The following is a 20,791-nucleotide window of genomic DNA, read 5'->3' as shown; positions in this document are numbered from 1 at the left end:
TGCAGAAGTATCAGGTACCACTTTGATTCCTGGTACCACATGGCCCCAACTCATTGCTGGGAGCAATTCCTGAGTGTTACCGGCTATGTTAAATAAAGAGCAAAGAGGGAGCCAGAGAGATAGTATGGAGGTAAGGTATTTGCCTTGCATGCAGATGGCCAGTGGTTTGAATCCCGGCATCCCATATGGTCCCCGAGCCTGCCAGGAATGATTTCTAAGCAGAGCCAGGAGTAACCCCTGAGTACTGCCAGGTGTGACCTCAAAACAAAAACAAACAAACAAACAAAAGAGCAAAGTGAAACAAAACAAATATACTCAGGAAATATCACAGCAGTGCTAGAGAGTAGCACAGGGGCATTTCACACTCTTGCCTTACATGTGCCTGACACCATATGGCCCCCTGAGGACTGCTGAGAGTAGTCCTCAGCACTGAGTCAGAAATAGCCCTTCAGGGGCTGGAGAGATAGCACAGCGGTAAGGTGTTTGCCTTAGACGCAGAAGGATGGTGGTTCGAATCCCGGCATCCCTTTTGGTCCCCCGAGCCTGCCAAGAGCAATTTCTGAGCATGGAACCAGGAGTGACCCCTGAGCGTTGCTGGGTATGACCCAAAAACCAAGAAAACAAACAAACAAACAAACAAAAACAAAACAAAACAAAACAAAAAGAAATAGCCCTTCAGTCCTGCAGGGTATGTGACCTGACTCAGTGCCCTCAAAGAAAAAAAATCACAGCAGTTTCTTAGGCTCTCTGCTCAGCAAAACCAAAATAGATAGCCTTCAATAAAAAGTGAGATAGCCTTTAATAAAAATGAAATGGGATTTACTGTTTTGGGACTTTAGATTTAAATATATACTTTTCTATCCCCATAGAACTTATACTTGTGACTAAGAAGATTACATTCTTTGAGTTCAAATATTGTTCCCTACATGTTCTCTTAGAATTCTCCCCACCACCACCACCACCCCTGTTTTAGGTCATACCCAACAGTGCTCAGGGTTTACTCCTGGCTCTATTTTCAGGAATTACTCCTGGTGAGTTTCAGGGAGCATATGTAATATTAGGTATTGACTGTGTACAAGGCAAATGCACTACCCACTGTCTTCTCTCTGGGCCCTCTCCACCCCTCCACACTTTCCTCTTACCAAAGGGACATTAAAATTTTGATGATAAAATGACATGGTAAACTTAGTGATTAGAGTAAGAAAAGCCTCAAACACACATCATTTTATGACCCTTAAGTCCTGTGGAGGTTCCATAGATAAACATGCTCCTGCTGACCATGTATCATTAATTTTCTTTGGACTAGGTTTTATCAGATATGATGGCAGCATCACTTCCTTTTTTGCCCACTGATGAGTTATTGAGATAACTGAACACTTGGCCTGTCTTACAAGGCAGATAAGATACAGTGTTTATCACTGACCAAGGGAGGTTGATAGTGCCCGGCATAAAGGTCTACCATACTATAAATAGCCCCTGAGCACTGTCAGATATGGTTCCAAATGCAAAGTAAAAAGGCTAAATGCCCAGGGAGGCAACCCAAGTAGTGGATAGAGCATATGCCTACCATAGGGAGGCCCTGAGTTCTCTTTTGTCTTCTGGCACTGTGTGGTTCCTCAGCACCACTGTGGATGGCCAGTATGGTTCGTTCCCCCCTTCCCCTCAGCTCCTGTGGGCCCCATTGGAACCCAACACTGCTAATTATATCTCTCTAGAAAATAGTTGCTTACCTTGAGGTACAAACTCTCCATTTAGGATTGAATTGCTTTCTGATATTTGTGGGGTTTTTTTTTTTTTTTTTTGGTTTTTGGGCCACACCCGTTTGACGCTCAGGGGTTACTCCTGGCTAAGCGCTCAGAAATTGCCCCTGGCTTGGGGGGACCATATGGGACGCCGGGGGATCGAACCGTGGTCCTTCCTTGGCTAGGGCTTGCAAGGCAGACACCTTACCTCTAGCGCCACCTTGCTGGCCCCGATATTTGTGGGTTTTATTTGTTGTTTTGGGTTATACTAGGTGATGCCCAGGAGTTGCTTCTGGCTCTGTTCTTTTTTTTTTTTTTTTTTTTAATTTTTTAATTTATTTTTTTTTTTTTTTTTTTTTTTTTTTTTGTTTTTGGGCCACACCCGGTAACGCTCAGGGGTTACTCCTGGCTATGCGCTCAGAAGTCGCTCCTGGCTTGGGGGACCATATGGGACGCCGGGGGATCGAACCGCGGCCCGTCTCCTAGGCTAGCGCAGGTAAGGCTGGCACCTTACCTCCAGCGCCACCGCCCGGCCCCTTTTTCATGTAATTAAAGAACTGTGATTTACAAAGTTATTGATAGTAGAGTTTTAAAACATACATATTTCACACATATTTCAACACCATTCTCATCACCAATGTTAACTCCTTCCTTCAGTGTTCCCATATTTCATTATCTCCCTGCCCCCCAATCAATTCTCAGTCCTGGCCTGTCACTGTTGCAGGAACTTACAAAGTTCAGTGGTTGCAGCTTAGATCTCATGTTTTCAGTTTTGCTGAGTCTGTGCTCTTTATTTATAGCTGTACCATTCTTCCACTTCACCAAGGCCCCTGACCCTTGTTCCCCTATTACTTCCCTTTCTCATCTTCCTTTTTGCCTTGATTTCATTTTTGGGGGGGGGAGGTTTGGGCCACACCCGGCATTGCTCAGGGGTTACTCCTGGCTGTCTGCTCAGAAATAGCTCCTGGCAGGCACGGGGAACCATATGGGACACCGGGATTCGAACCAACCACCTTTGGTCCTGGATCGGCTGCTTGCAAGGCAAACGCCGCTGTGCTATCTCTCCGGGCCCCTTGATTTCATTTCTTCTCTGTCCTTCTCCCGTATCTCGGGGGCCAAGAGTGATCTCGGCATTTGACTTTAATATTTTACATTTTCATATTTCAGTTATACTATAAACTATAAAAATGTATAGTATAAACTATACATTCAGTTATACTATATGTCACAGATAAATGGGATCATCCTGTTTGTCTTTTTAATCTGGTTTACCTTATTTTGACATACCTTCCAGTTCCAACCTGGTTTTGTTCTTTATTTTTTGTTTTATTTTGTTTTGGGGCCATATTCGGTGGTACTCAAGGATTTCTCCTGACTCTGTGCTCAGAAATTACTCCTGGCAGGCTCGAGAAACCTTTCTTTCGATGCTGGGATCGAACCCAGGTTGACTGTGTGCTAGGCAAATTCCCTACCTACTGTGCCACTCTCATGATGTGAGGGATGGAACGCAGCCCTCCTACATACAAAACATGTACTTGACCTTTTTTGTTATCTCCTTGACCCAGGTTTTTGATATTTCTAAATGGACTGGTTAAAAACTCTTAGAAAAACATAAGAAATCATTTTTCCTTCTTATTACACCCTTTATTTTATTTTATTTTATTTTTTGGTAGGGGGAACAGCTGGCTGTAGTCAGGGTTTACTCCTTCCTCTGTACTCAGGGATTATTCCTGGTAGTGCTTAAAGGACCATATGTGAAGTCTGGGATTGCACCCAGCATGACAGATTTTATCTCTGCCAAGTGTTTTATGTATTATCTCTTTCATCATATTGTATCCTTTAAATTTTAGATTAGGTATTTACTTCATCTTGCACCTTGAGCAAGAGAATGAAACAATACTGGTGAAATGGAAAGTATCCTATTTTACTGGAAAGTGGATTAATTTATATGCCATAATTGTGATCTTTTCTTGGTTGACTTATACATCTTTGATTTTTCAGGTACTTTGTGTACTATTTAGATTTCTTTGACCTGAACTAAGAAGTAAACAACCCCATTCAGTGGAAGACATACTTGTGCTTGCTAGCATGGTACATCTGTGAATTCAAGAGTTCTCTGTTGTGGAAAAGCATCTGGGGGTCCCTGGTGTGAATCTACCTGATGCAGTGGTGTTGTTCTGGCTTCAACCCACAGGCCTCCATCTGCCGGAGCAGCCAGCCCCTGTCCGGCTTCAGTGCCCGGTGCCTGGAAGATGAGCAGATGCTGCAGGCTATTAGGAAAGCTAATCCCGGAAGTGACTTCATCTACGTGGTTGACACTCGGCCAAAAGTAAGTGTTGCTGTCATTCTCGTGCAGGGCCTGCATCTGAGTTCAAGAACTAGAGATTAGGCCAGGCCATAGGATTGAACAGCTCTGATTCTGGCTGTTTCATTTGCATGGGGCACCTCCTCCTCATACAGTGTGAGGCCACATTGCTCAGCAAATGCTTGGGCATCTTCAGCTGTTCAAGGGTCTATGTCACATGCTTTTGGTATTTTTCTACTTCTAGTTCAACATGCTCTCCTGAGCACACCTAATTCTTTTTTGGTTTGCTTATAAAATATCCTTTCCTGCTCTTCTGTCTTGTGAGGTAGCCTGCTCTGCTATTTCAAATTCAATTTATGGTCATTGGCCTCTGAGTTGAAAAGGTTGAGAAAATATAACATCAAGTAAAAATAAGTTATAAAAAATATATATATATATGATTCTATTTATATAAAGCAGCAACAACCCAAGACAAAATGTAGGTATGTACAGTATAGAAGAAAGGAATAAAAGGAAACAACAACCAACTACAATTTCGTGGAGAAGAATTTGGGGAGGCAGAGAATTTTATACTTTTCCATCGTTTTACTCATGGGTTATTCTAGTAATTTTATCATAGGATAAGAAAGCCCATAAGAATTGTAGATTTGGTCATCATGGAACAAGCTAAGTTGAACTTATATTTATCTCACACTCAGGTTCAGGTTTACATTTTTTTAAGGCACTTTAAAGTTAGGTTTGATGTAACTTCCAGCTTCATTCCTTTGGAACTATTTTTTTCTAATCTAAGCTAATCAACAAATGATGTTCTCAGAGGGAGGTGCCAGTGAAGACATAGAGACAAAATAACCTACAAATGCTTTAAGTATGTTGGAAAGAAATGGAATGACAGAGTAAATTGTCTGTGTTTATCAGTTTTGGTATTATAATTTTTCACCAATCAAGATTTTTTTCTGAAAGCCAATAGTTTTCAGAAATATTTTATGTTTGCAATATATTAAACCATCATAAGGCTAAAAGAACACAAGGATGTTTTAAGATACATTTTTAGCTGAATCACTGTGAGATACATAGTTGCAAAGCTGTTCATGATTGAGTTTCAGTAATTAGTGCCCAATACCCATCCCTTCTATTGTGCATATTTTCTGCCACCAATGTTCCCAGTTTCCCTTCCACCCTCCTCCCTAACCCCATCTTCATTCCCATCTGCCTCTATGGCAGACATTTCCCCCTCTCCTTACCTCTTATTTTTCTTTTAGACTCTGTGATTTGTAGTATTGTTACTAGAGGGGCATCATGCATATAAATTTTCGTTCTTACAGTGTCCAGTTCTTGTGCAGAGTGATCATTTCCAACTACCATTGTCATAGTGGTCCCTTCTCTGCTCTAACTACACTCCCCCACTCGTTGGAACACAAAGATTTTAAATGTTGAATATAGAGTAATCTTATGACCCAGAAATGCCCCCTCTTAACTCAAGAGACATGAAAACATAGATCTACACAAAATCATATACATGTATTTTTATTCATTAATAATAGCTAAAGCATAGAAAAAAACCAAACTAGGTGGATTAATGAAATATATATCAATTACTTAGCTATAAAAAAGAGTAAAGTACTGATATATGCTCTAACACAGATTAACCTTGAAAATGTTTATCTGAAAACAGAGTAAAGGAGTCGGGTGCAAAGTCCCTCTTATTTTTTTTTTTTTCATTTATATGACATGTTCAGATTACACAAATCAAGAGAAAGTAGATGGTGGTTGCTTAGGGCTATGGCAGGGAATAGAGAGAGGTTGTTAAGTATGGGCAAAGGATTTCTTTTTGAATTGCTTAAAATATTCTAAAGATAGGTAGTGGTAATGATTACACACATCAGCCCACTGAACTGTAACTTTAACCAGGTGACTTGTAAAGCCTGTGAATTATATATTAATTAAGTGATTTTTTTTTAAATGGCATTAGAAGGGGTTGGAATGGTGGCACGGAGTGGTAAGGCATCTGCTTTGCCGGCACTAGCCTAGACGGACCTTGGTTCGATCTCCCGGTGTCACATATGGTCCCCCATGCCAGGAGCGATTTCTGAGTGCAGGGTCAGGAGTAACCCCTGAGTGTCACTGGGTGTGGCCCAAAACAAAAACAAGAAAAAAATGGCATAAGGAAGTAACAGAACAAGAATGAAGATAGATGAGACCAATAGCCAAAGTAATTCAAAATGACAGACTGCTGTTAAGAATAGGTAATATTTAGACATCTGTATGAGAAATAATGAGAGCCAGGTACAACCCATTGTGTGGGCTTACACACTGGCAATTTTCACACTCTCTGAACCTTGTGTCATCAAATATTGTGATTCTTAGGTTGAATCGTGTCATTTGATTTTTCCTTAGTACCAGAGCAGGGTCCTGTTCATTTCTTTTATTTCAGAAGGGTCCAGTCCTTGTCTGACCAATAAGGAAAGTGTTCCTCTCAGATTCTAGTCAGTGGATGGGACACAAAACATCACAAGCTGGGAGATTTCATACAAAGGACTTCCTATTTTTTAGATAAATTTGGAAAGTACAACATAGAGTGAAAGTTCTAACTGAAACAAAAAAAAGATTCTCTCTTTGAAGAGTTTCATCTAGAAATTTTCCAGAAAAGTATCTGCTTTCTAAAGCTCATTGGACTGTGCTTTTTTACCCTCTGACTGCTGCCACTTTGCCTTCTTCCATTCGCCTTGGATTTCTTTCTTCTTCTGCATGATTACTTTGTAGAAGTAAAAGTGGGCAGTTCTTAACTTCTTCACAGTCAGAGATGTCTGGTTCATAGACAAATGTGCTGATGACGAGAGGAAACGAAAAGGAAGGACGGACAGGGGCTTAACTGAATTAGAAACTCTTCTCCTTGCCTGTTTCCCCTATTTAAATAAAGGCAAACGGAATCATCTACTAATTTAAGGGCCAGTGAGCTAATGCCCACTGTGTTATGTAAACTTTCTAGGAAATGAGGCAGCTGTTGAGCCAGGCATATTCCAGATTTAAAATAAATTAGTTCAGAGGATTTGATTTGAAGAGTGTATTAGCACTAAGTGTGTTTGCTCTTAGCGATAAAAAGTTTGATGCTGATCCATTAAAGAAAATTGGTGTCTCATGCAAGTTGTGCCCTCTTCTCCTATTTACCCATGTGCACACACAGTTCAACTGAGTTTTTAACTGTTTGCTTAGAGCTGTCATTCTTGTAAATATTATTTCTGTTGATTTTTGTTCCCAAGTGTGTTTAGACTTTATTGGTAGCCAGGAAACAGGGGTTCTGTATGCTGTAGGTGGTGGGCAAATGGGGTACTGCTCAGGTGTGCTCATAGGTCTAATCAAAGAGGAAAAGGATGTGGAGGGAGTCCTAGTCATTTCTGTCCTCTCAGCAGGGCCAGTCCCAGTCCCAGAAGTTACCTGTTCAAATGTGAATCTCTTGAATTACTTGTTGATGTTAAAATCATGAGAGGCAAAAGCTATAAAAAAAAAACACCTCAGCGTTCATTGGAAATCCATTGAAAAACAAAACGAACTTTACTCTGAAGGTCAAGTACTACCCTGAGATTTTGTGTATGTGGAATTTATAAGAGCAGGGGTGAGAGCCCAAAGGACTGTCAGAAGTGGAAGCTCAGGGTCTGGACTTCAGCACCGTATCTCACACACACACACACACACACACACACACACACACACACACACACACACAAAGGACTGTCAGAAGTGGAAGCTCAGGGTCTGGACTTCAGCACCGTATCTCACACACACACACACACACACACACACACACACACACACACAGGACTGTCAGAAGTGGAAGCTCAGGTCTGGACTTCAGCACCGTATCTCTCTCTCTCTCTCTCTCTCTCTCTCACACACACACACACACACACACACACACACACACTGTCACACACACACACACACACACACACACACACACACACACACACACACCTGTTGTAACTCCAAGCACTAAGCTAGAAATAGTGACATTGGGTGTGATTCCCCCAAATCAGAATAAAAAAAGACATGAAGTGTTCATGCCGGATTTGTAGACTGGCCGAACTGAAAATTGATTTTGTCTCAGTTTTATGACTTTTTCATTAATTAGTTTGGAGACTTTGCGTAGCAAGTAACAATGCCTGGAACTCTCATTTAATTCTTAGAATACTCTTGCACATAAGGAAGTGGGTTTTTGCTTACACGTACAGAAGCTAAGTAATTCATCCAGGGTCATAGAGCCCAGATTTAATTCTAGGCTTATCGATGTTTTAAAGCCGTGTTTCTGGTTGGCCATGGTGCTGTTTATCAGAAATCTCCAGGTGACCCTGGAGATTCCACTGGAATGCTCTGAGCATAGTACTAATGAGGCCAGGAACTTGTGTTGAAGATCTAGTCAGATCCTGGTCAGACCTGGCTGAGTGAGCTACAGTGCTGGGACGTGCTCTGGTGGCCACTCCTCAGGAGGAAGTGTGGAACAGTGCAGGGGCAGACCAGCATTGACAGCCTTTGCCCCAGCTGATTAACCAGCTTTTTTCCTGGCTCCTCCAGAGACAGCTTTGTCTTTCTGTTTCTCCAGAGAGAATTGATGATGAGTTGGTTGCTCGTGGAATCTTGCTTGTGAGGATGGAAGTACAAAGAAGATGAGGTTTTAAGAGTGTCGAATGCAGGGGTCTCAAACGCAATCTACCTGGGGGCCGCAGGAGGCAAAGATGGGGTGAGGCAGGGCCGCATAAGGGATTTCACTTACTGAATATTCGCAATAAAAAATCGCATTAATAAGAAAAAATATCCCAAGAAATCGCATTAAACATTTGCATACCCTGAATGGAACTGCTCGGGGTATGCAAATGTTTAATGTGATTTTTTTTCTTACTAATGCGATTTTTTTTTAAATAATTTGAGCTGACTTTATTTATTATTTTTGTTTGTTTTTTGGGTCACACCTGGCAACACTCAAGGGTTACTCCTGGCTCTATGCTCAGAAATCGCCCCTGGCAGGCATAGGGGACCATATGGGATGCCGGAATTCAAACCACCTTCCTTCTGCATGAAAGGCAAACGCCTTTACCTTCATGCTATCTCTCTGCCCCCCCCTTTATTTTACTAATGCGATTTTTATTGCGATTATTCGGTAAGCGAATAATCGCAAATACTGCGATATTTGAAGGCCGGCCGAGGGCCACAACATGTTGTACGGAGGGCCCGCGGGCTGGGAGTTTGAGACCCCTGGTCTAATGGAAAGACTTGGTGGAAGGGCTTCAAGTAGCTCTAAGAGAAACTCTAAGATGTTGTTTAAGAGTGTTGGACATCTGTGCTCAGAACCACCATGGCAGTGAGCAGGGCAAGAGAAGTTATGTCTAGTGGCACTGGAACAGTCTGCCTGGGTCTCTTAGGCAAGGATGGCGAAATTTCTAGTAGGTCAGGGAACACTGAGGAAAGAGCAAGGCGTGAGGATCAAGTGATTATGGGGAAGGAAACCAAAGTGCTTCTCTCATATGGGTGACATGTTACCTTCTACCTCGTGCACTCAGATATAACCCCCAAGAGATACTGCTTTTGGACCCCTCTATTGGGAAGGCAGTGTAGGTCAGTAGATGCTAACCAGAAGGGCAGTTACTGCTGATTTAGAATTATAGTCTTGCTCAGCATTTGTTTGTTTTTGTTTGAGGAATACACCCAGCAGTGCTCAGGCCTTCCTCCTGCCTCTGTGTTAATGGATCATGCCCAGTGGGCTTGGGAGATCATATGGGATGCAGATATAGAACCTGGGTCGGCCACGAACCTGGGTCAGCCACCTATCTCTTGCCTCAGTCTTTCTCAGCTTTACCAAGAAGTGCTTTCCTTCATTCTGACCTTAGTTCTGCACTTCCCCAGATCCTGATGCATAGATGGAGCTTAGTAGAGAAATGTGGAGGAGTGCAAGAGCATATCCACTGGCCGTCTAAAACACATGTTGTGGGAAAGAGAATTTTGTCCCATACATGGGTTTGAAAAATCTTCTTTTTTTGGTCACACTCGGCAGTGCTCAGGGGTTATTCCTTGCTGTCTGCTCAGAAATAGCTCCTGGCAGGCACGGGGGACCATATGGGACACCGGGATTTGAACCAACCACCTTTGGTCCTGGATCGGCTGCTTGCAAGGCAAATGCCGCTGTGCTATCTCTCCGGGCCCGGGTTTGAATTTTTAATGGAGATTGGAGATTTTCTGTCTGAATCTATGCTGACTGCTATTTGTCTCACCCAAATTCTCCTTAAGGGGTGGAAGCAGATGATTTTGATTAATACAGTCATAACGATAGTCGTTGACACATACAAATGTCACCTTCTTTATCCTTTGCATGCTTCTAGGTAAGGATCTTTATTTCTCCAGGTAGAGTTGAAAGAAGAGCGAGGACTTAACCTCCAATTCTAAAATGAAGCTCAGTCCTCTTCTGAACATCAGTCATCAGATGGGGTCCTGTCCTTTAGATTTAGAATGTTCTCTACTAAAATTTGAGACTGGAAGACTAGGAGAGGGTCTAAATTGATCTTTAGCTTGATATCAAGGTCATCATTGACAATGTCTTCATAATAATGTGCTTTGTGGGTTGATTTATGTTTAGGGGTAGTCTGCTTTTATTGATATTCTGTGAATTATAAGTGTTAATTTCTTAACTTGGATGATTCAGTAATTGGTTTGGTCCATCAGTCTCTCAAAGCTGTGCCAAGTCCCTGTTTTGAGACATTGAGCCATGTCTCAAGCTGATACACTGGCCCATCACTCACCCGAAAATAGTGAATGCCTGTCTTCAGTCTTTTTGTTCCAGTGATGATCTATGTCATAGACATGAAATCAGGTCAGATGTTAAATATGAAATCTCCAATTTATCCTCTTATTCTCCACTGCTACAAGAAAGTCTTAATTGGTTCTGTGTGTAGAGATCCTAAATACCTTCTAGTTCCCTCTCTTGCCTTATATATCTGTGGGCTTACCACTTGCCTCTGTACACCCCTTTCACTTTTCTACACAGCCCCTTCTCTTTCTGGAATGTTCTGCCTTTGGTTTCCATTTTTCCAAATAATTATAGTCCACCTCAGGCCTTCCTTTTTATGAGATGCTAATCCTCATTTCCTGGACCACAGTTGCTCCAGTTAGAACATTTACTACTGTTGCTATCATTATCACTGTCACTCTCTCTCAGTTCCTGCTGATTCTAGTGGGTTATTTTTCCCTTATGATTTGTGCTTTCCCTTCCCTGCAAGCTTGTGATAATAGGAAATCTTATTCCATTTCCCCCCCAGTGGTCAGTGGAGTACATATTTATTATTTGCTTGTTGCTGATTATTAAATAGCAGAGTTATCTTGGATTAGAAAAGTTATTTTTCCAGTCGCTTTTTTCACTTTCCGTTGTGTTCCTTAAGTATAAAGTGAATATAGAATGCAATTACCACCACTGTTTTAGGCAGTTGAGAATTTTGGGGAACAGAAATGAATAGCCTTTTTTTTTTATTGTGAAAAAGGAAAGGAAAAGGACCACATCAGACCTTTGAATAGTGTTGTTTGTAGAAAGGATACTGTATTTAAGTGTATACGTGCATGGTACTGTCTGAATGTGGAATATATATGCAATACATATTTATGACATAGATGCATAAAAGTCCAGTAAAGCTTTATCATTTATATTAATTATAAAACTATATTTCCTGTTTTGAGGTTCAATTTTTGCCTTGTTATCACTATAGATCCTGTGGAATATGTAGAAACCTTGAGAAAATACATTTTGGATAGTAGATTAAATATTGCCACCTTCTGTTAACTTTGAGAAGTACCATCAAAGGCCATCTTGTATTGTTTCTTTGCTCTGGAAAATAACTATGAGTAAATTGTTCCACATTATTTAAAAATGTGAGCAGAGTTCTAATTTCAGATTAAAAAATAATGGAATTTTAAAAAATCATACTGTTTAAAAAGAATGTGTGTCTATGAGTAGTTTCAACTTGAATTTTCAAGATAAAGAATATATATATATATATAAATATAACTAAAGTTTATAACATATAGAATATTCTCTAGGGTCCATAGTGGTAGTGCAGCGGTAGGGTGTTTGCCTTGCACACAGCTGACCCATGATGGACTTCTATTCAATCCCTGGTGTTTCATATGGTCCCCTAAGCCAGGAGCAATTTCTGAGCGCAAAGCCAGGAATAACCCCTGAGCATCACCGGATGTGCCCCCGCCTTTCCCCAAATATAAATAGAATACTCTCAAGTATCCTACTAATTATTTTAGGTCATTTTGGGTAAGCCAATAATTGATTGGAAAATAATTCTCCAAAGCCAGCTGTTCTGCAACCAAGTTTCAAAAAATGCAGACTATAGAGAATTTTCTCTTGAAATGCTTAGTTTAAAAATATAAAATATGTCATCTTAATAATAATAATAATAATGACACTAAATCAATATTTTCCTTGGTTAGAATTAATATTTTTTCACTATTCTTAGGAGACAGGGGACATTATTCTGGGGATCAGAGAAATAGCCCAGTGGATACTCTCATGCATGTACCTTGCATGCAGCTAACCTGAGTTTGATTCCCAGGAGCCATTTCTAAGTGCAGTTCTAGGAGTAACCCCTGATCACTGCCACATGTGGCCCCCAAACCAATTAAAGGTGGGAGGACATTTTTCTATAAACTAGAGATAATGCATGGGGACTCTGTGCCTAACTGATATGTCAGAGACTGTGTAGATATTTGAGGTGTTTACATCTTGGATATATCATGCCGTGGCTTGTCCTCTTTTATTCTGTTTTTCACTTTTAATATAGTTTATTCCTGTTATTCAAATTTTAACCTCACTCTTTCTATCTTGCAATAAAGAAATAACATTATTATTTACAGACTTATTATCAAAGCATTATTTACAGAATTTTAGAAATGTATAGGGAATTGTTCCTTTGCCCTTTATATATTTAATGAAATATACATAAATATATATATATAAGTTGGCATGTTTTATTAAAATGAGATATCTAGCCGGAGAGATAGCATGGAGGTAGGGTGTTTGTCTTGCATGCAGAAGGATGGTGGTTCGAATCCCTGCATCCCATATGGTCCCCGAGCCTGCCAGGAGTGATTTCTGAGCCTAGAGCCAGGAGTAACCCCTGAGCACTATTGGGCGTGACCCAAAAACCAAGAAAAAAAATAAAATAAATAAAATGAGATATCTAATATTGCATAGTTGCCTCTTTTCACTTGTCACGAACCATTTCTTTTAATATTTCTCTAAATATATAAATACATTCTTCTTGATGCCATTAGAAGTTCAAAGCCTTAATATTCCACACTTTATCTAACCATCATCCAGTTGAGATATTTTTAGGTATTCCATCTCTATTTTAATTTAAAAAGTGTTGCAGTAAACATGCTTGGTTATCCATATTTATGTGCTGATTTTTTTCATTATATCAGATGCTCACAAGTAGGGGTTCTGGGTCCAACAAGTATATGTTTTAATTTAGTTGTTAAAATTTTGCCTAGACACTACCTAATTGTGTATATATATATATATATATATATATATATATATATATATATTAACCTGTTAAGCTACCAGTTATGTTTGGTGTTATATCCGAGTAGCTTAACTCTGTTACCAAACTGCAGATTCTATTTGACAACTCTGACAAGGAACTGGAAGAGGCATCTCAAAGAAGGATTCATCTATAGAATATTTTCTGGCTAAGAAAATGTTCTCCTTAACAGACTGATGCTGGTAAAGAGAAGCTCAATACACTGTTCCAGTGACTGAAAATATGTTACTTTCTGGGGCTAGCAATATGACTTGGTACTTCAGCACATACCTTAAGTGTATGTTCAAATCCCAGCATTGCAAACAAAAACAAAAAAATACATGTTATGTTTTGCACATAAGTTTGAATGTTTTTATGATTACACATGAAATGTTTTGGTTGTTTCATTTCCTGAAAATAACTGGTGACTCTTCTGTTTTGTTGACCACTGCAGCTTAATGCAATGGCCAATCGTGCTGCCGGGAAAGGCTATGAGAATGAAGACAATTATTCCAATATTAAGTTTCAGTTTATTGGGATAGAGAATATCCATGTCATGAGGAACAGTCTGCAAAAAATGCTTGAAGGTAAACTATTTCCTTATATACAGAGTCCAAAATAAAACAAAAACAAAAACATTAGAATGTTTTAATGCTAAATGAAATACGATAGCCTTTTGGTTTCAAAATTATGTGTTCTATAGTGATCTTTATATAGGTGTGATAATTAGAAAGATAGCAGCATATTGAATTGATATAAACATGAATGGCCTGATCCATTTATTATTGCATGCTGTTGTGGAGTGTTTATATCATTTGGTGAGTGGTTGGGCCTTACAGTGGTACAAGATACTTTTTTCTGTCACGTGATATAGCTTGATCCACATTCAAGGCCACTTGGAGATAAAGCTACCCTACATTTGAAGCAGTAACAAATTTGTTTTTTTTTTTTTTGGTGTTTTTTATTTATTTATTTATTTATTTATTTATTTATTTATTTATTTATTTATTTATTTTTGGGCTACACCTGGTGCTGCTTAGGGGTTACTCCTGACTCTGCACTGAGAAATCATTCCTGGTAGGCTCAAGAGACCATATGGGATGCTGGGAATTGAACCAGGTCTGTCCAGATCGGCTACGTGCAAGGCAAATGCCCTACCACTGTGCTATCACTCTGGCCCTAACCAACTGTTTTATATGGAAAAAAGGTTTTCTAAACTGATTAAATAGGTGGTCATTAGAAGGGAATGGAGGGCCCGGAGAGATAGCACAGCGGCGTTTGCCTTGCAAGCAGCCGATCCAGGACCAAAGGTGGTTGGTTCGAAGCCCGGTGTCCCATATGGTCCCCCGTGCCTGCCAGGAGCTATTTCTGAGCAGACAGCCAGGAGTAACCTCTGAGCACCGCCGGGTGTGACCCAAAAACTAAAAAAAAAAAAAAAGAAGGGAATGGAAAATTTAGTCCCCCAGCCCCTCATTTCCAAACAACATCACTTGCCCACTACAATGCATGCACATAGAAACCAACCCCACAAAGCAGAGGGCATCATAAGATGTGCACATAAACTTACACATTGGTCTTGGAGAGAGGAAATGAAAAGATGGATTATGTCCTATAGAAAAATCGTTTATGGGGTTATACATAAGCAGATTAGCAGACATTCTGCATTTTAAGCGAAATCCTCTTCATTAACTACTTATGTTCCTTGTGAATGGCAAAGATCAAGCAGCTGTTGTGGTCATGGCCTGCCACCTCTGTTTTTGTGGGGTCTGGGGCGGGAGCAGTGGAGGATGCCACGAATTTGGCTTTGTGCCTTTATTAACTGAGGAAGTCTGTTTGTCTGTAGCAGAGCCCTGGAGGCATGGCTAGAGCTAGGGAAAGGCTGTCTTCACTGAAAGTTGGATTCTGGAATGAAGAGGGACTTAGTGTCGAGTTACATTTTTCTAGGGAGGCCCATGTGTTTGGTGTTATTTAGGCATTTCTTTGCTTAATCAGAACAGGGTGTAGTGAAAATCTAACATTGAGGCTGGCAGCACTTGGATTTTATTCAGATAGGCCTCGTTTTCTTTCTCTTCCCTCAGAGGCCTAACTCACCTGAGCACTTTAATTAACTTCTTGAAATTTCTTTGATTTGCTATAAAACGAAGTGCTTGGAAGGATCAATTCTTTGGACCCTTCCTGTTGTGACATTGTGGATCTACAATTTGATGCCTTTGGGTACAAACATTAAAATTCAGCCTTTGAAGAGCTGGACTTGTCCCTTCCCTATCTGAGAAAAAAACAAATCATGTCCCCAGAGTAACCTTATTTCCACAAGACATTTGCTTTGTCCCAGGTCGCTATGACAGTATTCTGGGTGTGTTTGGTTGAGTTTCTTCAAGTTCTGGAGATTATCATGGGCAGTTTGGCAGTTTCTACTATAAGCTTTACTTTTATAGGCATTGAAAAAATTGGACAAGTTTGATACTCGTATGCAAAGGGTAGTCTCATATATATTTATATATATATATATATTTTTTTTTGCTTATTTATTTGTTATTGGGAAATACCTGGCAGTGCTCAGTGTTTATTTATTCTTGGTTCTGTTCTCAGATCACACTTAGTAGGCTCAGGAGAATATATGCAGTGTCAGGGATTGGACTCTAATCAGTCACATGCAAGGTAAGCACTCCATCTGCTGTACTATCACTCTGGATTCATAGCTAGTTTAATTTTAGGATGAAGAGTGTTTATCATGACCAGGATCATTAAAAGCCATTTGAGTGATTTGTTTTATATTTTGGAAATATAGTTTTAAAAACTAATATTCAAGGACCTAGATTTTATTTTCTGCACTAAAAAGATTTCTAGGGCCCAGAGAGATAGCACAGCGGTACTTGCCTTCCAAGCAGCCAATCCAGAACCTAAGGTGGTTGGTTTGAATCCCGGTGTCCCATATGGTCCCCCGTGCCTGCCAGGAGCTATTTCTGAGCAGACAGCCAGGAGTAACCCCTGAGCACTGCCGGGTGTGGCCCAAAAAAAAAAAAAAAAAAAAAAAAAAAAAGTTTTCTAAATCCACATTAATCTGGCCAGACTAGCGATTGTTTGTTTTTTTTTTAGTAGGATCCATTTCTCTTTCCCTTGAATCTGGACTGACTCTAGCTTCTAACGGACAAGCAAACTGACCAAGTTCTGGAGGGTTGCTTCTATTTTCATATGGATTAGGATGCTTCTGTACCACTATTTCAGCTCCAAGTCAGTGCAATAAGCAAGGACAATTTTCTGGATGCCTTTCAGGGGCCTTGAGCAATGTTTGACTATCTGTTTTCACCAAGTCAATTATAAACTTCCTGCATAGGCTCAGCTGATGAAGTGAAGCAATCATACCTCCCTTCAGAGGCTTTTTCCCTCTTCAAAAGATTGTCCTTGGCATCAATTAGCCTAATGTGAAGGCTTGTACTGCTGGTCATTTCATAAGGAGAGACTAGTGCACTCATTTTATTCACAAGCATTCTTTTTGTCACTTTCTGTGCCAGAGTTAAGGACATTAGAATGGATTCTGTATGATGGAGAAAAAAAAACCCGTTTGCACTTTGGTTCCTAGTGGTCTCTATTAGAGCTTCAGGATATTTCATCAGACTGAAATCTAGGACTAAGTTCACATCCTATGCAGGTCCTTTTACAGAACTGATTTCATGTTAATTTATATTTGTCTGTATGTATGAATTCAAATATGTGTGTATGTATGAATTCAAATATATGTGTATGTATGAACTCAACTATTTGGTAATTGTTATGGCTCCTATGAGATAAGAATGATAGCTTTCACAAATAGCGGGAAGTACAGTTAGGGCAGAGAAGAGGCCATTATGACAATGATAGATGGAAATGATTACTCTGGACATAAAGTGGGTACTGAAAAGAAATAAAGTGATATGCATGGGGTGGGGTGCTCAAAAAAAGTGATATGCTCAGTACCCCTTCATTAACAATAGTGCAAACCACAGTGCTAAAAGAAAAAAAGAAGGAAAGTGAAAGGAGAAGGGAGGGGAGGGAGGAGAGAAATATCTGCCCCAGAGGCAGGCATCTGGGAGGGGCAGGTGAGACACTGAAGACATTGATGCCAGGAAATGTGCACTGGTGAAGAGTGCTGTACATTGTATGACTGAAACTCAATCAAAAATAACTTTGTAATTGTGGGGGAAAAAAACAACTATTATAAACAACCTTTAACCATGGTATTTAAATAAAGTGATTAAAAATGATGGCTTTTAATTATATACTAATTTTGTTATTAATTAAGTGTTTTTCATGGTAGTTTGTCTTTTGATAATGTGTTATTACCCTCAGAAGCATTTATTGTATTTTATTTTTTCCATCTTTATTTAAACACCATGATTACAAACATGATTGTAGTTGTATGATTTCAGTCATGTAAAGAACACCCCCCCTCACCAGTGGAACATTCCCAACCAATGTCCCAAATCTCCCTCCTCCCCACCCCAGCCACACCTGTACTCAAGACAAGCTTACTATTTCCCTCATTCATTCACTGTTAGGATAGTTCTCAATGTAGTTATTTCTCTAACAGCCCTCATCACTCTTTGTGGTGAGCTTCATGTCGTGAGCTGCACCTTCCAGTCCTCATCTCTTTTGTCTCTGAAAATTATTGCAAAAATGTCTTTTAATTATCTTAAAACCCATAGATGAGTGAGACTATTCTGCGTCTATCTCTCTCCCTCTGACTTACTTCACTCAGCATAATAGATTCCATGTACATCCATGTATAGGAAAATTTCAATTGTATTTTTTTGTTTTGTTTTTGTTTTTGGGCCACACCGGCGGTGCTCAGGAGTTACTCCTGGCTGTCTGCTCAGAAATAGCTCCTGGCAGGCACGGGGGACCCTATGGGACACCGGGATTCGAACCAACCACCTTTGGTCCTGGATTGTCTGCTTGCAAGACAAACGCCGCTGTGCTATCTCTCCGGGCCCTGTATTTTATTTTTAACAGTCAATATTGCTAGTCTGAAATAGGTTCTTTCAAATAATGAGGACTTTGTTACCATCTTATATGGAAATAAAACAGCTTTCCTAGGTATGCTTGGTACCAGGGAAGAAAGCAGGGAGAGGATGGAGAAAAGTCGACATAGAACCACATGCAATCCCAAGCTCCTTGCTGTTATGCTCCACTGAAGTGCCTCTTTTTACGTATCAGTTTTCTTGGTTTATTGGTTTGGGGGCCACACGTGGCAGTGCTCAGGAGTTACACCTGACTCTGCTCAGAAATCACTCTTGGTAGGTTCTGGGGACCACATGGGATGCTGGGGATTGAACCCGGGTCTGCTGTGTGCAAGGCAAATGACCTACCCACCGTGCTTTCACTCTGGCCCTATTACATATTTCTTTTCATGGTAAGTAGGTGTTTATGAGAAAAACTATGACAGTGGCAACTTCCTTCTAATACAGCCTACCTGTTCTTTCACATGTTGCCTAGAAAATTACACTTACTTTTCATGACTTGTTTTATGCCTGGATTCTACATGAATATCAGATTAATATAGTTGGCTACTACATAGTTCTATAGAACTCACCACATGTTAACTGATTTACCCATTTAATTAAAGTTGATCAGCTGCTAAATACCAAATTTTATCAATATTTTCACTAAAATGATGTATTTGATTCAAAGGTCAGCCCCTAATACATACAGCTTCAAGGTTTCTCTGAACAAGTTCAAAGTTAAGGTTATGGCTATCAGTTCAATGTTCTTCTTTTTTTTTTTTTTTTTTTTTTTTTTTTTTGTTTTTGAGTCACACCCTGTGACGCTCAGGGGTTACTCCTGGCTATGCGCTCAGAAGTTGCTCCTGGCTTCTTGGGGGACCATATGGGACGCCGGGGGATCGAACCGCGGTCCGTCCTAGGCTAGCGCAGGCAAGGCAGGCACCTTACCTCCAGCGCCACCGCCCGGCCCCTCAATGTTCTTCTTGTCTGATAACTTTCTTCATGTCTCATTCATTCTTGAGAAAATGAAGGAATTTTACTCTTTTTGTTTAATCACTATATTTGGTTTTGAGCAAAACTTGGCTGTTCTTAGGGCACAGTGGTAGGGTGTTTGCCTTGCACGTGACTAATCTGGGATGGACCTGGGTTTGATTCCTGGAAGCCCATATGGTCCTTGGAGCCTTCCAGGAGTGATTTCTGAGCACAGATTTAAGAGTAACACCTGAGTGCCGCAGGGTGTGCCCCCCCCTCCCAAATGTTACTCCTGGCTGGCTCAGACGACCATATGGGATGCTGGGGATTGAACACAGGTTGGCCCCATGCAAAGAAAACACTCTATCCGCTGGATATCACTCCAGCCTCGACTTGTTAATAAAAAATGAAGTCACTAAGGCTGATCTAGGGCAGAGCTGATGGTAGAAAGGAAAGATGGTGCTGCTTCTTGAGGGCTAACCATGAATAAGCTTTTGGAGGGGAAGTAATGGGGGGTGGTCCTTAGGTCTTACTCTTGGAGGTTTTAAGGAGATGTCAGAGCCACAGACTTTTATCTCAGTGACATTTACAGTGGAAAAGTCAGTGGAAAAAGCGATTAATGAGACAGTGGTAGTCTTTTTTTTTGGGGGGGCACACCCGGTGATGCTCAGGGGTTTCACCTGGCTATGCGTTCAGAAATCGCTCCTGGCTTGGGGGACCATATGGGATGCTGGGGATGGAACCGAGGTCCATCCTAGGTTAACACATGCAAGGCCAGTATAGTCTTTTTTTTTTAATCCTAATTTAGCTTTATTTTAATGTTCACTGATGAGACAATCGGAAAGCTAAAATTTTCACCTTCAGAATTATTTTCTATTTTATTTATGTGAGAACTCATTTGAGGTTAACTAGGACATATATGGAAGAATTTCTTGTTGAACTATCTCCCATGAAATTAAAGGTAGAGAAGACTGATACTTGAGACAGAGGAACTGTTTTTCATTCGACTTGCTATTCTTCAGCAGTTTGGGATTTGCTTGCCAGAGACAACATGGTATTGAATTTGATGAGAATGTTGGTCCTGGCAGCTTTCCCAGTTAGGGTGATGAACGTGAATGCATCCCCATCCTTTATGCCCCCTCCTGCACATTTTGCTTATTTTGCTACTTCTCTTCTTTACTGCCAGCATCTATTCTGGGTGACCTACTCTCCAGCACTTTTAATATT

The 20,791-nt window shown here is 40.5% G+C and overlaps 1 protein-coding gene across 1 annotated transcript in view; it reads left to right on the top strand.

Moving 5' to 3' along the window:
- The window catches only part of MTMR7 (myotubularin related protein 7), a 115,649-nt gene that overhangs the window by 71,179 nt on the left and 23,679 nt on the right, over positions 1-20,791 (top strand). The window contains 2 exon segments of the mRNA XM_049772347.1: positions 3,937-4,071; positions 14,068-14,200. Of these exon segments, the coding sequence (XP_049628304.1) occupies positions 3,937-4,071; positions 14,068-14,200 (268 nt within the window).

Source organism: Suncus etruscus, chromosome 4 (genome assembly GCF_024139225.1).
Source record: "Suncus etruscus isolate mSunEtr1 chromosome 4, mSunEtr1.pri.cur, whole genome shotgun sequence".
In the NCBI taxonomy this organism is placed as follows: domain Eukaryota; kingdom Metazoa; phylum Chordata; class Mammalia; order Eulipotyphla; family Soricidae; genus Suncus; species Suncus etruscus.
The sequence above is the reverse complement of the archived record's forward strand: the minus strand, read 5'-3'. Positions and strand labels throughout refer to the sequence as shown.